The sequence below is a fragment of the Terrapene carolina genome, unplaced genomic scaffold (genome assembly GCF_002925995.2).
Source record: "Terrapene carolina triunguis isolate 2854851 unplaced genomic scaffold, T_m_triunguis-2.0 Scaffold42, whole genome shotgun sequence".
In the NCBI taxonomy this organism is placed as follows: Eukaryota; Metazoa; Chordata; order Testudines; family Emydidae; genus Terrapene; species Terrapene triunguis.
In genome coordinates, this window is record NW_020664393.1 from 19,509,483 (window position 1) to 19,529,276 (window position 19,794).

General features: G+C 42.0%; 1 protein-coding gene across 2 annotated transcripts in view; it reads left to right on the top strand.

Moving 5' to 3' along the window:
- Nucleotides 1-10,727: 10,727 nt before the first annotated feature.
- LOC112108554 (gamma-aminobutyric acid receptor subunit rho-1) overlaps nucleotides 10,728-19,794 on the top strand; it is an 85,527-nt gene continuing 76,460 nt past the window's right edge. For both annotated transcript variants that reach the window (XM_026654178.1, XM_024202737.1), the window contains exon 1: nucleotides 10,728-10,849. In XM_026654178.1, the coding sequence (XP_026509963.1) occupies nucleotides 10,728-10,849 (122 nt within the window). The remainder of the gene's footprint in view (nucleotides 10,850-19,794) is intronic.

A 19,794-nucleotide genomic window follows, 5' to 3' on the forward strand; every position in this document is an offset into this window, starting at 1 on the left:
TAAAAAAAGAACAAGTTAAAAATCACTTAGAAAAGTTAGATGCCTGCAAGTCACCAGGGCCTGATGAAATGCATCCTAGAATACTCAAGGAGCTAATAGAGGAGGTATCTGAGCCTCTAGCTATTATCTTTGGAAAATCATGGGAGATGGGAGAGATTCCAGAAGACTGGAAAAGGGCGAATATAGTGCCCATCTATAAAAAGGGAAATAAAAACAACCCAGGAAACTACAGACCAGTTAGTTTAACTTCTGTGCCAGGGAAGATAATGGAGCAAGTAATTAAGGAAATCATCTGCAAACATTTGGAAGGTGGTAAGGTGATAGGGAACAGCCACCATGGATTTGTAAAGAACAAATCATGTCAAACCAATCTGATAGCTTTCTTCGATAGGATAACGAGTCTTGTGGATAAGGGAGAAGCTGTGGATGTGGTATACCTAGACTTTAGTAAGGCATTTGATACGGTCTCGCATGATATTCTTATCGACAAACTAGGCAAATACAATTTAGATGGGGCTACTATAAGGTGGGTGCATAACTGGCTGGATAACCGTACTCAGAGAGTTGTTATTAATGGTTCCCAATCCTGCTGGAAAGGCATAACGAGTGGGGTTCCGCAGGGGTCTGTTTTGGGACCGGCTCTGTTCAATATCTTCATTAACGACTTAGATATTGGTATAGAAAGTACGATTATTAAGTTTGCGGATGATACCAAACTGGGAGGGATTGCAACTGCTTTGGAGGACAGGGTCATAATTCAAAATGATCTGGACAAATTGGAGAAATGGTCTGAGTTAAACAGGATGAAATTTAACGAAGACAAATGCAAAGTGCTCCACTTAGGAAGAAAAAATCAGTTTCACACATACAAAATGGGAAGAGACTGTCTAGGAAGGAGTACGGCAGAAAGGGATCTAGGGGTTATAGTGGACCACAAGCTAAATATGAGTCAACAGTGTGATGCTGTTGCAAAAAAAGCAAACGTGATTCTGGGATGTATTAACAGGTGTGTTGTGAGCAAGACACGAGAAGTCATTCTTCCGCTCTACTCTGCTCTGGTTAGGCCTCAGCTGGAGTATTGTGTCCAGTTCTGGGCACCGCATTTCAAGAAAGATGTGGAGAAATTGGAAAGGGTCCAGAGAAGAGCAACAAGAATGATTAAAGGTCTTGAGAACATGACCTATGAAGCAAGGCTGAAAGAATTGGGTTTGTTTAGTTTGGAAAAGAGAAGACTGAGAGGGGACATGATAGCAGTTTTCAGGTATCTAAAAGGGTGTCATAAGGAGGAGGGAGAAAACTTGTTCACCTTAGCCTCTGAGGATAGAACAAGAAGCAATGGGCTTAAACTGCAGCAAGGGAGGACTAGGTTGGACATTAGGAAAAAGTTCCTAACTGTCAGGGTGGTTAAACACTGGAATAAATTGCCTAGGGAGGTTGTGGAATCTCCATCTCTGGAGATATTTAAGAGTAGGTTAGATAAATGTCTATCGGGGATGGTCTAGACAGTATTTGGTCCTGCCATGCAGGCAGGGGACTGGACTCGATGACCTCTCGAGGTCCCTTCCAGTCCTAGAATCTATGAATCTATGAATCTATAAGCAGGCTTGGATCAAATATGTTTTGGCACTTTTCTTCCCTCTGATTTGAGGTTGTTGCTCTGCCAGATTTCATAAAGATTTTATTATTTGTTATTATTAGTGATTTCTTAAGTGCCCCAAAATGTCCTAGGCACTCACAAAACAAGTAAAGACCCAAGCTTTGCTTAGAAAAGCATGCAAGCCTGATTTGATATGACACGACAAGTGGGGGGCACAAAGAGACAAGATTGAGGGAGAAGGATGACAATAATAGATATCACACAGTTACTTAGGGCCAGCTGATGTTCATTGGTATAGCTCCAACATTGATGCAGATGTATGCCAGCTCAGGAGTTGTCCTTAGTATTTCAAAGTGACATCCTCCTGTTAGGGAGTGTGACGGGGCGCACTCGCCCCTCACTGGACAGGGAAGGGTTAACCTTACATTGTGGGTTGAGGTAGCCACACCCCCTTTACTCTACTGGGCATGCTCCATTTGCACTGGTATAAAAGGGAGCAGCTCAGCTCAGCTCAGGCTGACTGCTGGGGAGGAAGGATATGCTCTATTGGCTCCAGCCAAGGATCAGCCAAGGCCTGAGATGCTGTAACCCAAGCAGATGCTTAGGTACCTACTGAGACCCTGCTGTGTCAGGAGTCACAGGGGACAACACAGACTGGGGAACCCGGAGACAGCAGAGATGCCCAGACTGTAGCCATGGGAACTATGGTAGGAAGCAGTCCAGGGAAATAAGATAGAGGCCCGGTTGGTGAACTGGAGTTGTGAGTGAGCATGTTTCAGTTGGATACCTCTCCCCCCCCCTCCGCTGACTCAATGGCACATGCCCCTGGCACTACCAGGGCTCTGGGCTGGGGTCCAGTGGAGAGGGAGGGCCTGGACCCCCACCACCACCAGGGCCACCACCCTCTTCCTTGTGTGTGGTGCCCCCTTCTGGACTGACTTTGGCCACTAGGCCTTACTGCCCTGCTGAGAAGGTCAAACCTATGGACTTTGGCTGCTAGGCCTTACAGCCCTGCTGACTATTGATGTTGGTCAGTGGGCCACATTGCCCTGAAAACTGGGGTGAGTTTACTGACTTTGGCCACTAGACCTCACTACCCTGCTGAGAAGGGTGAATCTATGGACTCTGGCTGCTAGGCCTTATTGCCCTGTCTTCCTGGGGTGACTGGACTGATTGTGGCTACTAGGCCTTACTGCCCCGCTAAGAGGGGTGAACATATTGACTTTGGCCATTGGGCTGCACTACCCAGCTAGTAGGGGTGAATACATTGACCCTAGCCATTAGGCCTCAGTGCTCTGCTGAGAAGGCTGAATCTATGGATGCTGTATGCTAGGCCTTACTGCCCTGTCTTCTTGGGGTAAAGGTACTGATTGGGGTTACTAGGCCTTACTATCCTACTAAGAGGGGTGAATCTATTAATGCTGGCCATTGGGCCGCATTGCCCCATCTCATTAGAGTAAACTTACTGACTGTAGCCCATGGGCCTAACCAGTCTGCCAACTGGGGCCAATTTATTAACTCTGGCCATTGGGCTGCACTCCCCTGCTAAGAAGGACTAATATATAGACAGGGGTTAGGCGTGTGATGGGATGCACTGGCCCCGCACTGAACAGGGTTTTCCCCAACCCTGTCACAGGGAGGTTCCCACCTCTCCCCCTCTCTCTGCACGTCTGCTGATCTCTGCAACACATGAAAACAGCAGACCTAATTACAAAACCTGCCACTGGGATATGAGTATTTCCTTCTTTGTACCTTCTAAGGAAATATTTTCTTTCCCTTTTACCCGGCATTAAAAATAATCTCCTCAGTACAAACATGGCAGCTATATTTTCCCCATCTTTCTGCTTCCTAACATCCATGGAAAAGTCTATTTCAAATACAAAGGACAAAGTTGTGGCTGTCCAAAACAACTGTGCCATGATGGAGGCCAACAGTGAACTTTACTAGTTGCTATATGTTCCAATATATCATGAGATATCTGGGCTAAATCCTTCATTGGTGAATGTTTTTGTATCATCAACAACTGTGAACTATTTATTCAAGGTACTTTTATAGCCTCGTCTCCTCCCTCACCCGCCCCCCGGTACAGGACAGATAGAGAGAATACCACCACAAAGCAAATGCAGCAGAACAATTCCCCAAAGTTCACAAGTATAGGGATCAAAGGGTGATAGATGGACCAGAACCCTTCATTGAGTCTAATTTTAAAAAAAATAATAATGCATTCAAGGGATAGACTAAAACATACAGGCACACTCCTGGCAGTCTGCAACCCACCTGCACAATGCTGCTTCATAAAGAAGCAGAACTTGAGAGAGCCAATAAGTCTTCCAACAACATCATTTCAATTAGTTGGGTCCAGTTGCTGTTCCTCCAGCTATAACAAATAGCTGTTCAAATTCATGTTGAATTTACTAAATTGTTTTGGTCAGAAACCCAAAAGTTTTAAAAATTGAAACATTTCATTTTTAAAATGCTTAAATGAAACGTTTTAACTTTTTAATTTGAAATGGCATTTCCTGTCAAAATTTCATTTAAGGATTTAACCTAAAAAAAGCCCAAAATTTAGGTTATCTTTTTCTTCAGTTTTTCAGAACTGCCAGTGAACTGAAAGATCATTATAATTCTCACCGTTCTAGTCAAAGTCACATGGAGATGAAGTGACATGTGCATCAAGGTTTGCATAACAAGCTCTAATATTCCAAGGGGTGACACCCATTAAAAATATCTCCATTAATGGGCTCTTTTAAGAGTGACTGGTACAATCTAGATATTGTGATAGTTCCTGTGCCTAAAATAACAGTACCAAGAACTCCATGTTAGCCAACTGAAATCTAGTGTCATGCACTTCACTGCAGTGTGTTTGTCCCTTTGCCCATATGTGATCCTCAGGGCATTAGAGATGCACTCTACATAACACTGCAACATCTTCATCACCATGAGATTTGTGAACCATCAGATAATTTAATCACACAGGAGAAGGCCAAGATCATGGAAGGTTCATAACTGTGGGTAGAAACATCATTGTGGTGAACGGTCTTATATGGACCACCTGCTTTCCCATCTAGGACAATGCAACTGGTTTTGGTTTGGTACAGTACCTAGTTGCTGACATGACTTTTACCCTGACCTTACCTCTATTTCAGACAAGGTTGTGGTTATAGGATTCCGAATAAAGGTGCCTTAAGGCAAAACGCACTTTTTGTTCCAGCTGTGCTGTCATTTTGGAGATAGACTGGTTCTAACACAAATGTGGTGCTCAGTAATCTTACAATCCGTTTATAGCACAAAAGTGTATGCACAGAAGGACTAGTTCAATCCTGAAACCAAGATACATCTTTTAGGTTGTGGGACTCAGAATTTCAAAGGTGGATTTTATGGACAGCTATTACATGACTCATGGATTTTATTCCTGGCTCTGTCACTGACTTTCTATGTGGACCTGGGCAAATCATTTAACGTCTTTGTAGCTCTCTGTCTCCCCCCCCCATCCATGGAACAGGCATAATAGTCACCAAACTCAGGGATATTGTGATATTTAATTAAATATTTGTAAAACATTTTGAGATTTTTGGATGAATGGTGTTAGATATGTACAATTATATGTACCCATATTATTGTTTATATTACCTCTAGGGGCTCAAACTGTTCAAGTTGTTGGAATACAGGTGGCAAGTTTAGTTCAGGACTAGAGCTAGGTAAATAATGCAAAAAATTTCAGTATTTACAAAGGCTCATCCTATGAGATAACAAACAACTCCATGCTATAATCTGACCAGGCACAACTAAGCAACAATTCAAATGTACAGTATTTGCAATCAATCGCTAGAGTAAACAATGGAAGATATTAATTGATCAAATTTGAATGATAAATCCATATGAGGAAATCAGTCTCTTCACAGCTATTCCATAAGCTGTACAAGAAGAAAAATGTGTTAAGTATCTTGTTCACTGAAAATTATTCACTCAAGTCTGTTCAGTACCCACAGGGCCTTCTATCCACTGAATAAAAAATGCTGTCTGTTTTAGTCTCCAGCATCATGCAAAAATTCCACTTATGGAAAGCAGGCAAAATTAACCCTCAGCCTGCTAGTAAGTTTGATAGAATAAATATTTAAAGCCAACAGATTTATTCCTTTAAAAAAAAATGGTGACCTCTTCATCTTAATTTTCAAATGCCTTTCCCTCTCCCCTCCATCCTTGTTTTACTTCTCAAAGGCCTGCTTTGCTCCTTCTCTTAAGAAAATTATGATCTAAGATGAACCTTATTTCTTCATCTTAAACAGACAATTTTCTACCCAGATTCTGGAAGCCTGGGCACTCAGAAGTCAGATGATGCTGATTAAAGAGCACATAATATTTTAGGGCCCAATCCTACTCCCAACGTATTCATTGGAGATTTATTATTAATGTATATTGCAGACTGTAGCACCTGGAAACCACAGTCCTATGCAAACATAAAAAACAGTTTTGCCATTAACTTCCAACATAAGTGATGTTATTTTTCCTTAGCCAGAGACACTGACGAACTATCCAGCTAAGCTCTCAGGCAGAGGAAAGTCTGAGTAATTTAGACTGATTTGCCCCTTTGTTAATTTCTGCAATTGATTATTGTGATCTTGTCAGACAAGATAGGAAAATAGGAATTTCAATACTGGATCTGTGCAGGGTTCATCTAATACAGTATAATCTAATGGAAAGAGTACTGGACTGAGACTCAGGAGACCTAGATTCTATTCCTGGCTTTGTTGCTGATTTACTGTGTAACCTTGGGCAAGTCACTTTGCCTCTCTGTGCCTCAGTTTCCCCTCCTATCCTGACTTTTGTGTGTCTTTTCTATTTAGGTTATAAGCTCCTTGGACCAGGGATGGTCTTTGACTTTGTTTGTACAGTGCCTAGCACACCTAATAATAATACTCCTATCTCTGACCATGGCCAGTACCACCTGCAATAATCCTCATAACAGACAGTTATGGAATAGATTGCCCATAGGGGAAGCTTCTTCCTAACCCCCATCAGAGGTTTGCTTTTGCCCTGGAGCATGGAAGTTTATATCCCCTGTATTTTATCATCATATCCAATGTAACTGTGGATGGTCTCATTTTTCATAGGAGGACACGTTTACACTAGCAAGGATCAGACTCATCAAGTTTCTTCTGTATGCCAATGATACACCTCTACATCTCTAGCCCCATGGACCCTGCGTGTTCCATGTCTGCCCTGGAATAATGTTTGAGTGATATTATCATCAGCTACCTCATCCTGAGCCCTGGTAAAGCAGAGGTTATGACTCACTTTCCCTTCATGTGCCAAATTGAGGTGATTTGCTCAGGAAGAGCAAGTCAGGTTAAGAATCTTTGCATCACTTTCAACCACTCTCTTTCCAGGGAAAACCTTTTGTTGGATGTGGCACAATTTACATAGTCTACACCCTTATTTATTCAGTGACAACTTTACAAAAGCCGCACATGCCCTCATGATTATGAGATTCAATTATTATTGTATTCCCTCTTGGTGGAGCTGATAGCAGGGCTTCTCCATCACTTGCAGCTTGTTCAGAATGCTGCAGCACATTTGCTCCCATTCCTTGGTGCCCATCATAGCAAAGACAATCACCTACTCCCCACCTAAGACTTGATGGTGGGGTATCTAAAAAGTGGCTGACATCTGAGCACAGCTAACTATCATGATGAGATTTAAGGAGGAACCCTGTTAGCCACCCAAGGCCTACGCCATTAGGCTTTGAAACCTACCAGGGCCCGTCCAACAATTTACAGAAAGCCAAGGCAAATCTCACAGGATGAGCACATGAAGTAAGTATTTTTGATCTCATTATGATGGATAAAGATAAATTAATCTGTGGACTAGAAACTGGTGGTTGCCTTGGGATCAAAGATTATGACCTGGTTACATTCAATGTGGACAAACAGAGAACTTCCCAGCCAGTTACATACATACTTGATGTGATATTAGTTGTGAATGTTTAGAGCTGCCACTAGGGTGCACACTGCTAAGAGACAAGAATGTGTAACAGGAAATAGAGTCAGTCAGGCTTGCATCCACCCTAGCCATGGTCTGCTGGGTCTCTAATCCAGATGGTTATGTCTGACCCAGCCTTTTTCCAAATACCACCCTAGCAGAATTTGATTTCCAGCACCCTCAGGGTAAGCAGATTCCTGAGGTTCTATCAATCTTCCAGCTTGGATGAGCAATCAGAAGAGAAACAAGTTAATACCTTGCTCCATACAATGGTACCTGCAGCAGAGGACATTACACTTTCCAGAAGCCTCACAGCTGCTCAAATGAAACAGAGCAATACAGTTAAACAACTAAATACACATTTCATGCCATGCTTCAATACAATTTCTTGAGCAGGCACAATTTCACTTATGCAAACAAGAGAAGCATGAATCAGCAAATGACTTCATAACAGTCCTGTACAACCTAATCCAACACTGTGGCTATAGGGAGATGAATGAAGAATTTAATCAGAGACAGGATTGTTGCAGAGCAGAGGGACAGCCAGCTATCAGAAAGTTTTCAGAATGATCCTAATCTCACACTAGAAGCAGCGAAGAACATAGTCCTCCAAAGCCAATACATAAAGCAACAGACTCTCCTCAGGAATAACTAAGGAGCAGGCCACAGAGACATGGGAAGGAAAATACCTCAGGATGCAGAAGCAATACACACCCAAACCAGTACAAGAACAAAAGGATCCAGAGCAGCTATACTAACATGGAGTAAGAGAAAAGGAATACAACAAGAGCATGAAAGAATTCCCATGGTGTGGCAAGCCACCTCACAGCAAACTGCTCTGTCCAACAAGGGACACCACATGCAGGAAGTGTCTAAAAAGAGGACATTATGCAGCAGTCAGATGGCCTAAACATATGGTAGCTGCTGATTTTCAAGAAGAGGCTCCAAAAGACACAGATTGCACACCTTGTAGCCAGAGATGACCAAAGAGAACCACCATGGATTACCACAATCTTCTTGGGAAAGTATAGAATAGACTTCAAAATAGATTCCATGGATTTCAAGGCCAAAAGGGACCATTGTGATAATCTAGTCTGCCCTCCTATATAACTCAGTCCGTAGAACTTCCCCCAAAATAATTGCGACAGCATACCTTTTAGGAAAACATCCAATCTTTATTTAAAAATTGTTTGTTATAGAATATCCACGACCCTTGGTAAATTGTTCCAAAGGTCATCCAGATATTTTTGCATGCTATTCTGGTCCTCCACCGTGTTGGCAATACCTACCAACTTTGGGTAATCCACAAATTTTATTAGCACACTCCCACTTTTTGTGCCAACATCATTAATGAAAATGTTAAATAAGATTTGTCCCAAGACTTATCCTTGAACTCCACTAGTAAGCTCCCTCCAACCTAACAGTTCACCTTTCAGCATGACCCATTGTAGTCTCCCTTTTAATCAATCCCTTCCCCACCTTTCAATTCTTGTATTAATCCTCAGCTTCTCCAATTTAACTAATTTCCTATCTGGAACTGTATCAAATGTTTTATTGAAATCCAGGTAGATTAGATCTACTGCATTTCTTTTATCTAGAAAATCAGTTATCTTATTAAAAAAAATATCTGGCTGATCTGGCATGATCTACCTTTTGTAAAATCATGTTGTATTTTATCCCGTCTTTAATTACTCTTTCAAAATGTGTTTTAATACCTTGCATACAACTGAAGTCAAACTAACAGGCCTGTAGTTTCCCAGGTCACTTTTTTCACCTTTCTTAAATATAGGTACTATATTTACAATTCTCCACTCATAGCATACGTCCCCCCATGTCTCTCTTGTGGCCTGTGACATACAGGTCAGACTAGATGATCTAATGGTCCCTTCTAGCCATAAACTCTGTATACCAGCTGAGGTGTTCAATAGAGCTATGACCACTTAAGTCAACGGAGCTATGACAATTTATACCAGGCAAGAATCTGCCCCAATGTCTTTAAGAGGAATCAGCCTGAAGAGAAGGTGGTGACTAGTTGTCCTGGTATAGGGTGCGAATTGTATGCATAGCGGGCATGTAAAGAAAAAGTATTGGTGGCAGCTGTGGAAGAAATGGAGGACTAGGGTAAATTTGGCATCAATGGTAGAATGCAAGGGATAGTAGCAATGTGATAAGAGATAAGGTGTAGATCGACGCAGAGCTGCATAGGGTCATGAAGCCAGGAGTTTAAACTTGAAGCTGTTGATAATGGGGAGCCATTATAGTGCTTCAAAGAGAAGGATCAGTATATTGGCAGTAAGTACAGAAATGCAAGCAACAGCTATTTCTAATTTTAATTAACATCAGAGACAATTTCTTTACTCGCTAAAGATGTAGAACATTTTTTTCCTCTAGTCCTTTGAAATCCTCTGTTGCTCTCTTCACCCTGTCATTCTCTAGTCTGCAAGTGACAATCAACCATGATCTCCTATAAATATCCAGCTGCAGAGAGGATAAATGACTCACCCTATGCTCATCTTTACCTCCCTAACTAGAGATTTTCCATAGATCCTGTGTATGTCCAAACAGCTTGGCAGTGAAGTGCGTGACACAGGTTCTGTAAGCACATCAACAATGGCATCACCACACGCTGCAAGCATGAAGCAAAACCAGGGAAAAGATGATCAAATATGTTCCTTAAAAGCTAGATACAATCATCATAATTTCTATCTGCTTCCAGCAGCTAAACAGGTGTTTAATAAAGACTATCCTATTAGGCATTAACAGGTACACTTAAATCAGCAATTAAAGAAATCTTTGATCAGCTAGAATATCCTGGTTCACCAGAAATATGCCATTTTCCAAAATACCTGAAAGGTTTTGTTTTAAATCAATTTATACAATAGCCTGTTTGAACAAAAAAAACCATTCTGTAGGAATACGTGAATTCTAAACTGTTCGAAAATCCCTACCATCTGACGTAGAGGGATTTATAGGTTTAGTGGAAATTGCTTTCCCCACTGTCCAGATTAAATACTGCAGGATGATTTTTTTGTATGAGTAAACATCCTTCCAATAACGAAGGGACTGATAATGTCTTAAAAAGAGAAACAGAATCTACATTTTGTTTTTCTTCTTGTGTGGACTATTTCTGGATATAGGACCCCAAAGTATCATGTTGACTGTCCATAAAATGCAGTTTAGCATCTTCTTGCTGTTGTGGGGATGGGTTTTGTCTACTGAATGCAGAGCTCACCGGCAAGGAAAAGAAATACATGAGGTATATAAGAAGGGCAGGTGAGTCTCCTTGTAAATTCAGATGTATACAATTTGGGCAAATGCAACATTGCAGATAACTATATCATTCCTAATGCAGACCTCTGAAGTTTGTATTGCAGCATATTCAGGGTTATCTGACCAACAAATATTGTGCTTAGCTTTTTCTTTTTCCTCCAATGACTAGTAGTTTTACATTTTTTACATCCAAAACCACTAGTATCAACAATCTGGTTTAACGTGGCAACAATCTGGTTTGCTTGTTCTTGATTATAGCAGCTTTGGGGAAGGAAAGGAGGAGTTGATTGTTTATTGAGGTAGAATGCTGGGGTATTTACAAGAGTGGATACAAAAGTTTTATTAGTTCCAACATTTCTGCAGACTACAAGGATACAATCAGTTATGCCTGTGAACAAGAAAGGACGTTGAATAACCTGCAGATCAATTGCCCAGTTGTTTCCAAAAGGGCTACATGCTAATTTTTTTCCAGTGCTGCCATATGCGGTCATTTAGGAGTTTGACTGGAGGGAAATTTTCCTGATATTAGAGCAGTTTCGTGTTGTGTGTTGGAGTACTCATGTTCTGTTTTGTAAAAAATGTTGAGGTCTAGTAAGAATAATTACATAACATGACCTGTACATGCAAGTAGACAAACACCAGGGGATATTGCTGGAGAAAAAAAATTCTGTGCACTTGTCTGGAGGGTATCACTGGCTTATGCCTTCTAAGAAGTCAGTATTTAAAATGATGTCTGCTGAAGCTGTCCAACACAAATTAAGATTTTCCCTTCACTGCAATCATTGTTTTTGCTCATTAGCAACTATGAATTGTCACCAATGCTATCTTAATTAACATGAGAAAAGTAGTTTTAAGGGAGATGAACTATTAATAGAGATGCAGTAGTGTCAGGCAGGAAGAATTCAAGCCATTTCTATAAACATCAGTGTTAGGGGAAAAATCATCAGAGAATGAAGTATGGTTCCTGTCTGTCTTCAAATACTCCCCTTCTCTGCTTTCTTGAAAATGGGCCAGACTACCCTATTACAGAACTATTGCAGTATTAATATCTGTGAATCCAAGATCCATCTTGTAAAGTATGAAATAGGTTCAATGGTGATGCCACATAGCCAGAAATAAAACTGGGAAGATGGATGCAGTGGCCCCTGTTCACAAACAGACCCCAATGGATATATGGCAAGAGATATTAAAACAATGCCACCCTTTGTTGTTTTCATTCAAGTTCACAAAAATGGCAGTGATGTTCTACCATACTGTAGTTGACACTAGCAAAGTAGATGGCAAGGTGTAAACTGGCAGCTTTAACAGGTTGAACAAAAACACAGTGTACAAGTTGTACAAACCTGTGTACGCCCATAATGCAGCTGTAATTAGCATCTTTATTAGAGAGAGAGCCCCAAGCACTTCATGTAAAATACAGTTAAGGGAAAGAATAAATCCTAGTGAGGGGAGACGTTAAGAGGTACATGCCAAAGGAAGAATGGCATATTCAGGTAGCACTTGAAAATAAATAGACTGTTCTTTGTGCCTTGTGTGGTTTCATTGTCCCACCAGGACCTCTGAAGCACTGAGAATCCAGCTGAGGTGACACTGCTGCTGGCTGGTGTGGAGGGGAGCACACCCTGGACCCCACCTCCTCCATACACAATTTGGGATGGTTACCTCTGCTAGTGGCCAGGGCTGGCATTAGACTTGTTGCGGCCCAGGGCAGAACCTAAGGAGTCGGCCTCCTATCCTGCCTCCCTGGCCTGCTCACAGGTTAGATTTCTGCAATGCCTGAGGCCCTCTGTGGCGTGGGGCCCTGAGCATTTGCCCTGCTTGCTACCCCTTCACACCAGCCCTGCTAGTAGCAATAGCCTCGAGCAGTCCATGCAATTAGAGAAGTGTGTGGCCTGGAGCTGTGCCCAGTCCTTCCCTAGTGGTACAAAATGGAGGTGGAGGGGAAAGGTGCCTGGCACTCTTCTCTCCTGTGCGCTGCCTGTTCTGACCTAAGGTGTCAAAGACGTGGGGGAACAAGGAAATTGCTCTCTGTGGCTGTTGCTATGTTGAAAGCTCTCAAGGAACACATGCATAGTTCACGGTTCTGATCTATAGACACAAGGGTATGTCAATTTGTTTAACAAACAGAAGCAGCATCTGGGAGTGTTGCAATAGTTAAGTGCCTTTAAGTCTCTCTTTATTTTTACAAAAAAAAAGGGAGAAACATGATGAGACAGAACATAGGAATGTAATAGTAATGGAGAGGGCTAGAAGTAGAAAAAAAGAATAAAGAACTTTATCCACAGGATGAAATAGGATATTAAGATAGTTCCAACAGAATCACTTAATAAGTAGGCACACCCAGGGCCGGCTCCAGGCACCAGCTGGTCAAGCAGGTGCTTGGGGGGCCACTCCGGAGAGAGGCAGCACGTCCAGCTGTTCGGCGGCAATTTGGCGGACGGTCCCTCACTCCGGCTCGGAGCGAAGGACCTCCCGCCGAATTGCCGCCGCAGATCGCGGCTTTTTTTTTTTTTTTTGTGGCTGCTTGGGGTGGCCAAAACCCTGGAGCCGGCCCTGGGCACACCCCAACCGCCCAGAGTGATGGGGTTGTTCAGCAAAGCAGGATGTTAGACCAATCAAGCCGATCTATTTGAGGACCCAATCACACAGGGCCAGATCCCAAGCTGCAGTCCAGCAACACTCCACTCAGCACACCCTGGGAGACCACCTTAAGCAACTTTTGTGCTCCCTGATCCTGGATCACTCTGTAGGGCTGATCCTCCTGGGGCAATTTGGAATAGCTGGAAGGCTGCAAGGGGCTGTTCCAGCAGCCAAGGATCACCAGGGTATAGGAACACACCATCCATGCCCCCTCTACCAGCCACAAGGAGGGGGGAAGGTGAGTACCCCATAGAGCAATGCTACTTCACTTGAAAATCCTTACTTTGAAGTGATCCTCCACTGGCCAAGTAAGGAAGTTTTCAGATAGCTTTGCAGCAATGATCAATCTGGACCTGGCCCAAAATCTCTCAGTGGTTTGTCAATTTTAAGGTTAGAGGTGAAAATTATCATCTGGTTTGACCTCTGGTATAACACAGGCTATAAATCCTCATACAGTAATTTCCACTTCAAGCCCATAAACTTCTGTTTGAGCTGTAGCATCTCTTTTAGAAATACATCCAGGCTTGATTTAAAGACTTAAAGTGATGGAGAACCCACCACAGTCCTAGGGAAGTTGTTGCAGTGTTTTTCATTGCTCTACAGCCAAAATGCTTCTGAAATAAATGTAGTCAAACTTTACTAATTCTGGGTCACTGAGAACGAAAATGATGCTTAAAATTGTTGATTGGCTCTAGTTTTCAAGATATGCTATTGGGTCAGTATATACGACCCTTGACTTGGGAATGGCGGAGGATAAGTGAGTTATAAAGGGAAGGGATCTCAATTTAAACCAGAAATGACTAAAATACATCTTTGACTGGATCTATGAATAAATCTGACTGGGTTTGGACAGTACTTGCTTTTTAGGCAAAACAATGAATGATGCAATCTGAAGCTGGTATTGCGTCATACAAGATATGAATTGCACCATGTTATTCCTAGAAGTCATGGATGATGCAATCATAACGAAGCTTACATCACTCTGCTGAACAAATTGCCCTATATCAGCTCTAGAAATCATACAGTGTCGTGCTCTCTTATTTGTCAGTGTTTGATTTTGCAAAGGGACACATTTCTGTTTAGCCAAAATGAGCAGAGATGCCTCGTACTTGTGTGAACAGTGCAGATACCTTCTGCTATGTTTGTGGTGAAGTGACTTTTGCATCACAAAAGCCCAATATAACCACTATGGTTAAGAAAGCCTATCACCTTTCTTTTGGCTGCAAAATTGGAGATCAGGACAAGAGGTGGGCCACACACATATGCTGCAACACTTGTGCAACAAATCTTCGCCAGTGGTTGAACAGGAAAAGGAAATCTATGCCTTTTGCAGTGCCAATGATTTGGAGAGAGCCAACAGATCATACCAGCAATTGTTACTTCTGCATGGTGCCTCCAGTTGGGAAAGGTGTGTCAAAGAAGAAAAAGTGGACTGTGCATTATCCAAACATTCCATCAGCTATACGCCCAGTACCCCACGGAGAAGGACTGCTGGTTTCTGATGCACCAGAATCATTCTCACTTGAGTCAGACGAGGAAGAGGATGAAACTTCTGGTCCTGAACCATCAATGTCACAGGACCCACATTTTCTCCCATCCTCCTCCTCTGAACCACACCTCATAACACAAGGTGAACTGAATGACCTTGTCAGGGATTTGGAACTACCCCAAGAGTAAGGCAGAGCTGTTGGGCTCCAGACTACAGCAGTGGAATCTCCTGGCAGGTAATGTTAGGGTTTTTGTTACCACCCTTACACATCAAGCTGGGTCTGATGAAGAACTTTGTCAAGGCCATTGACAAAACACAAGCAGCTTTCAAGTACCTCCGTGGAAAATTTCCAAGGTTAAGTGAAGCTAAGATAAAGGAAGGTGTCTTTGTTGGTCCTCAGATTCGTGAACTTCTTCGAGATGATGCATTTGACCATGCACTGCGTGACAAGGAAAAGACGGCATGGAAAGCCTTCCAGTTAGTGGCAATAAATTTTCTCAGAAACAACAAGGCAGACAACTACAGGTTGTTGGTGGAAAACCTCCTCAAGGCATACAAAAGCCTTGGTTGCAACATGTCACTAAAGATACATTTTTGGCACTCTCATCTAGATTTTTTTCCACCGAACTGCGGAGCAGTGAGCGACGAGCACGGCGAGCGATTTCACCAGGACATTGCAACAATGGAGAAACGCTATCAGGGCAAATGGAGCCCATCAATGCTTGCAGACTATTGCTGGACAGTGACAAGAGATGCTCCATTTAATGAATACAAGAGACAAGCCAAGAAGCGCCGAGTAGACACTGAATAGGACTAAACTATGTACAGAATAGTTTTTTGCCTTTTGTTTCAAAATAAATTGTATTTATATAACCCTTTTGCTGATTTTTAAAGTGTTACATAAACAGGACAGGTGAAATATCATGTAAAGCAACCATAAACACATGAAAATACCTAGGTTTACAATTTATGATTAAAACTCTACTATCTACACAATATACATAGACATAAAATGTAAAAACTTAAATATCTTAGAAACAGTAGCCAATCAGTTGTTTTAATTGTCACATTTGAATTCAGCACATCAAAATACATAATAAATAGCACATTTTATCTCTGAAGCAGACGACTTCTCAGAAATTGTAGACCAGTGTTATCCTCACTTTTAAAAAGAATTGCATCTTATTTCTAGTTCAAATTTGGAAACGGAAGCTAGGCAACCATTAGATCTTGTTTTGCCTTGTTCTGATACGTTAAAGACCCTCTACAATCAGATATCTCTTCCCCATCTAGGTACTTGTAGAGTACTTGTAGACTGTAATCAAGTCACCTCTTAACCTTTTTTCAGCTAAACTATGTAGACTGAGCTTCTTTAGTCTCTTGCTATAAGGAATGTTTTCCAGACTTCTAATAATTATTCTAGGACTTATTTGAACCCTTTCAGTTTTCAACATCCTTTTTCAGCTGTTGACATTGGAAATGGACACAGTATTCCAGTAATGGTTTCGTTAATACCACGTTCCTATCGCTATTTGCTATTTCTCTGCTTATACATCCAAGGACCGTGTGTCCTTAAAATCCTTTCAGTGTCACTACACCCTAGGACAATCTTCCATTGTCTGTGGCCTGCATGCTCTGTTCTGAGATGTACTGACCTCGCATTTGGTTGTATTAAAACATCTTCACATGAGGCAATCTTGATGCAGATAAGATTCCCTTTGATTTTACCAAAAGTGCTGCCTGCACTGAGAGTGCAGAATTGGACTCTGGGAGGCAAAACAATTCAGGAGAACCCCCACCCACACAATTTCAGAATTAGTAGATCATGGTGAAGGCTGTAATTCAGCATTTCTATTACAAGCTCTACTTCCTCATGCTTCATAAGCCAGCCCTTAAAATTCATTTTGTACAAGAACTTAGAGCAATTTGGCTTTTTTTTCGGTTTAAGGTTGGCTTAGTCCCTAAATTAGTTAAATGCAGGAAATGGCAAAATTCAAGTTCTTCTGATTTCAGGCTCTCTGCACATGGAACAGTATCATTTCCAGCAAAATATTGTAATCTGAATCTGAGCCATGCTCAGGCTAAGAGGCTGCGTTAAGCATAGAATCATAGAATATCAGAGCCTCAGGAGGTCATCTAATCCAACCCCCTGCTCAAAGCAGGACCAATCCCCAACTAAATCATCCCAGCCAGGGCTTTGTCAAGCCTGACCTTAAACCTCTAAAGAAGGAGATTCCACCACCTCTTTACGTAACTCATTCCAGAGTTTCACCACCCTCCTATTGGAAAAAGTTTTTCCTAATATCCAGCCTAAACCTCCCTCACTGCAACTTGAGACCATTACTCCTTGTTCTGTCATCTGGTACCACTGAGAACAGTCTAGATCCATCCTCCTTGGAACCCCCTTTCAGGTAGTTGAAAGCAGCTTCAAATCCCCCCTCATTCTTCTCTTCTGCAGACTAAATAATCCCAGTTCCCTCAGCCTCTCCTCATAAGACGTGCTCCAGCCCCCTAATCATTTTTGTTGCCCTCCACTGGACTCTTTCCAGTTTTTCCACATCCTTCTTGTAGTGTGGGACCCAAAACTGGACACAGTACTCCAGATGAGGCCTCACCAATGCCGAATAGAGGGGAATGATCACGTTCCTCGATCTGCTGGCAATGCTCCTACTTATACATCCCAAAATGCCATTAGTCTTCTTGGCAACAAGGGCACACTGACTCATGTCCAGCTTCTTGTCCACTGTAATCCCTGGGTCCTTTTCTGCAGAACTGCTGCCTAGCCACTCAGTCCCTAGTCTGTATCAGTGCATGGGATTCTTCTGTCCTAAGTGCAGGAGTCTGCACTTGTCCTTGTTGAACCTCATCAGATTTCTTTTGGCCCAATCCTCTAATTTGTCTAGGTCCCTCTTTATCCTATCCTCCAGCGTATCTACCACTCCTCCCAGTTTAGTGTCATCTGCATCTGGAGTTTCAACCTTCACTCTGAAAGTGCTTGGGGTTTTCTGTCTAAGACTTTGAGACTAGACAGGATATTCTAAAGTAAGAACTGAAATGAAAAACAGTACAGAACCTACATAATGAGGTGGTGGTATAGCAGCAGACCAGGTGCCAGCTCACACCAAGGCCCCTAGGCCTCTCTGAACACAGACCAATGCATAGCTGGAAGCCATTCTGGCTCACCTGTGTTAGTATTGGTAAAATAGATGTTAAGAATGTGTTTAGACTTTATGCAATGCTTGTGAGTTGCTGCCTGCATTCATCTCACTTATAATATCTGTATCCCATGTTATAGGGTAACTACTTGCTTTGAAACTATAAAAATGTTTGCTATGTAACTGGAAACCCCCCAGTCAGGAGAGAAGCATTACCAAGTGTGAAGTACTAGTTTACGACAAGAAGTGTCATCTCCTGTCCAACAAAAGAAGGCCTATAGACATCAAATGAACCATTGTGGAATATCAGTGGACAAAAGACTTTAATTGTTCCCTATTTGGAGAGGGCAATATTTCTAAACATAAGCAAGGGATCCCCAAGCTGCTTAGCATGGGTTAGCCCTAAAGGACATATATACAGTAGCTTCTAGTACTTCTTGAAACCCAAGACTAACTCATTTTTGTGTGTCTGTGTGTATTTGTTTGCCTACTTTAAACTTGTAAACTTATTTTGTTTTCCTAGTTAATAAACCTTTAGTTAGTTTAATATAGGATTGGATAAAAGCATGGTCTTTTGGTGAGCCAATGCTGCTAAGAGAGGAAGCAGAGAATTTGAGTATCAAACAGAATGGTTTACTAAGTTCCAGTCAGTTACACCTGTTGAAACCCTTTGAAGGCCAGCAGCCTGCACAAGTGTCACTGAGGAGATAATCTCAAGGACACTAGAACTACACGGGTGGTGTTGATGGCCTAATTAGACCAGCAGAATTATTACTGGTGAAGATGAGCATATGAAAAGAAGCCTAGGCTCTCTGAACCCAGCTGACCATTAGGTAAAATATCTTTTAACATTAAAATCCTGAAGCCATTGTTACTGTCACATTTCAGACATGTGCCACCCTACTAGGTTTTGTTAAACATACGCATACTGTCTTTTTAAAAAGGGGGTGGGAGAGAGTATCTACAACACTTGTCTCTTCACCATCTCATTGCATGACTCTATCCATATTATTTCAGCTCATTATATTCTCCACATAGGAACTCTATTTCTGCTACTGTGGTGCAAGTGGTCCCACATTTCCTTCAATGGAGAGCAGTTATAACAACTGAAATATGTGCTTGCACCATAAACCATTTGAATCACCCTGGTGTTGGACGTTGGACTAATTCTATGAACTCTGTGCAACTCCTAAGCTCATCATCTCTACTATGAAATTGATCCCAGAACTGTACTCATGTCTCTATGTATAATGATCTTTTAACAAATACACACACACTCTCCTTTTTTGTAATAAATTTTAGTTTAGTTAATAGGAATTGGCTATAAGCATGTATTTGGGTAAAATCTGAAATATTTATTAATCTGAGAGGTAACGTGTCCTATCCTTTGGGATTGGTAGAACTTTCATATTTGACTTGGCTGTCTGGGAGGGAGCCCAAAGGCTGAGTTGCTTTTAAGGGAACTGTGTTTTGGCTTCTGTGTAACCAATAAGGTATTGTAGAAGCTCTTCTGTTACTAGCTGGGTGGATTTAAGTATTGGAATAACTACCAGCTGTGGGGATTGTCTGCCCCGTTCTTTGCAGTTTGCCCTAATTGAGCAACCTCAGTGTGCCCCCCGGGGACCCTGGTCACACCCTCAGACTCCAAGGCCTCAGGAGTGGCC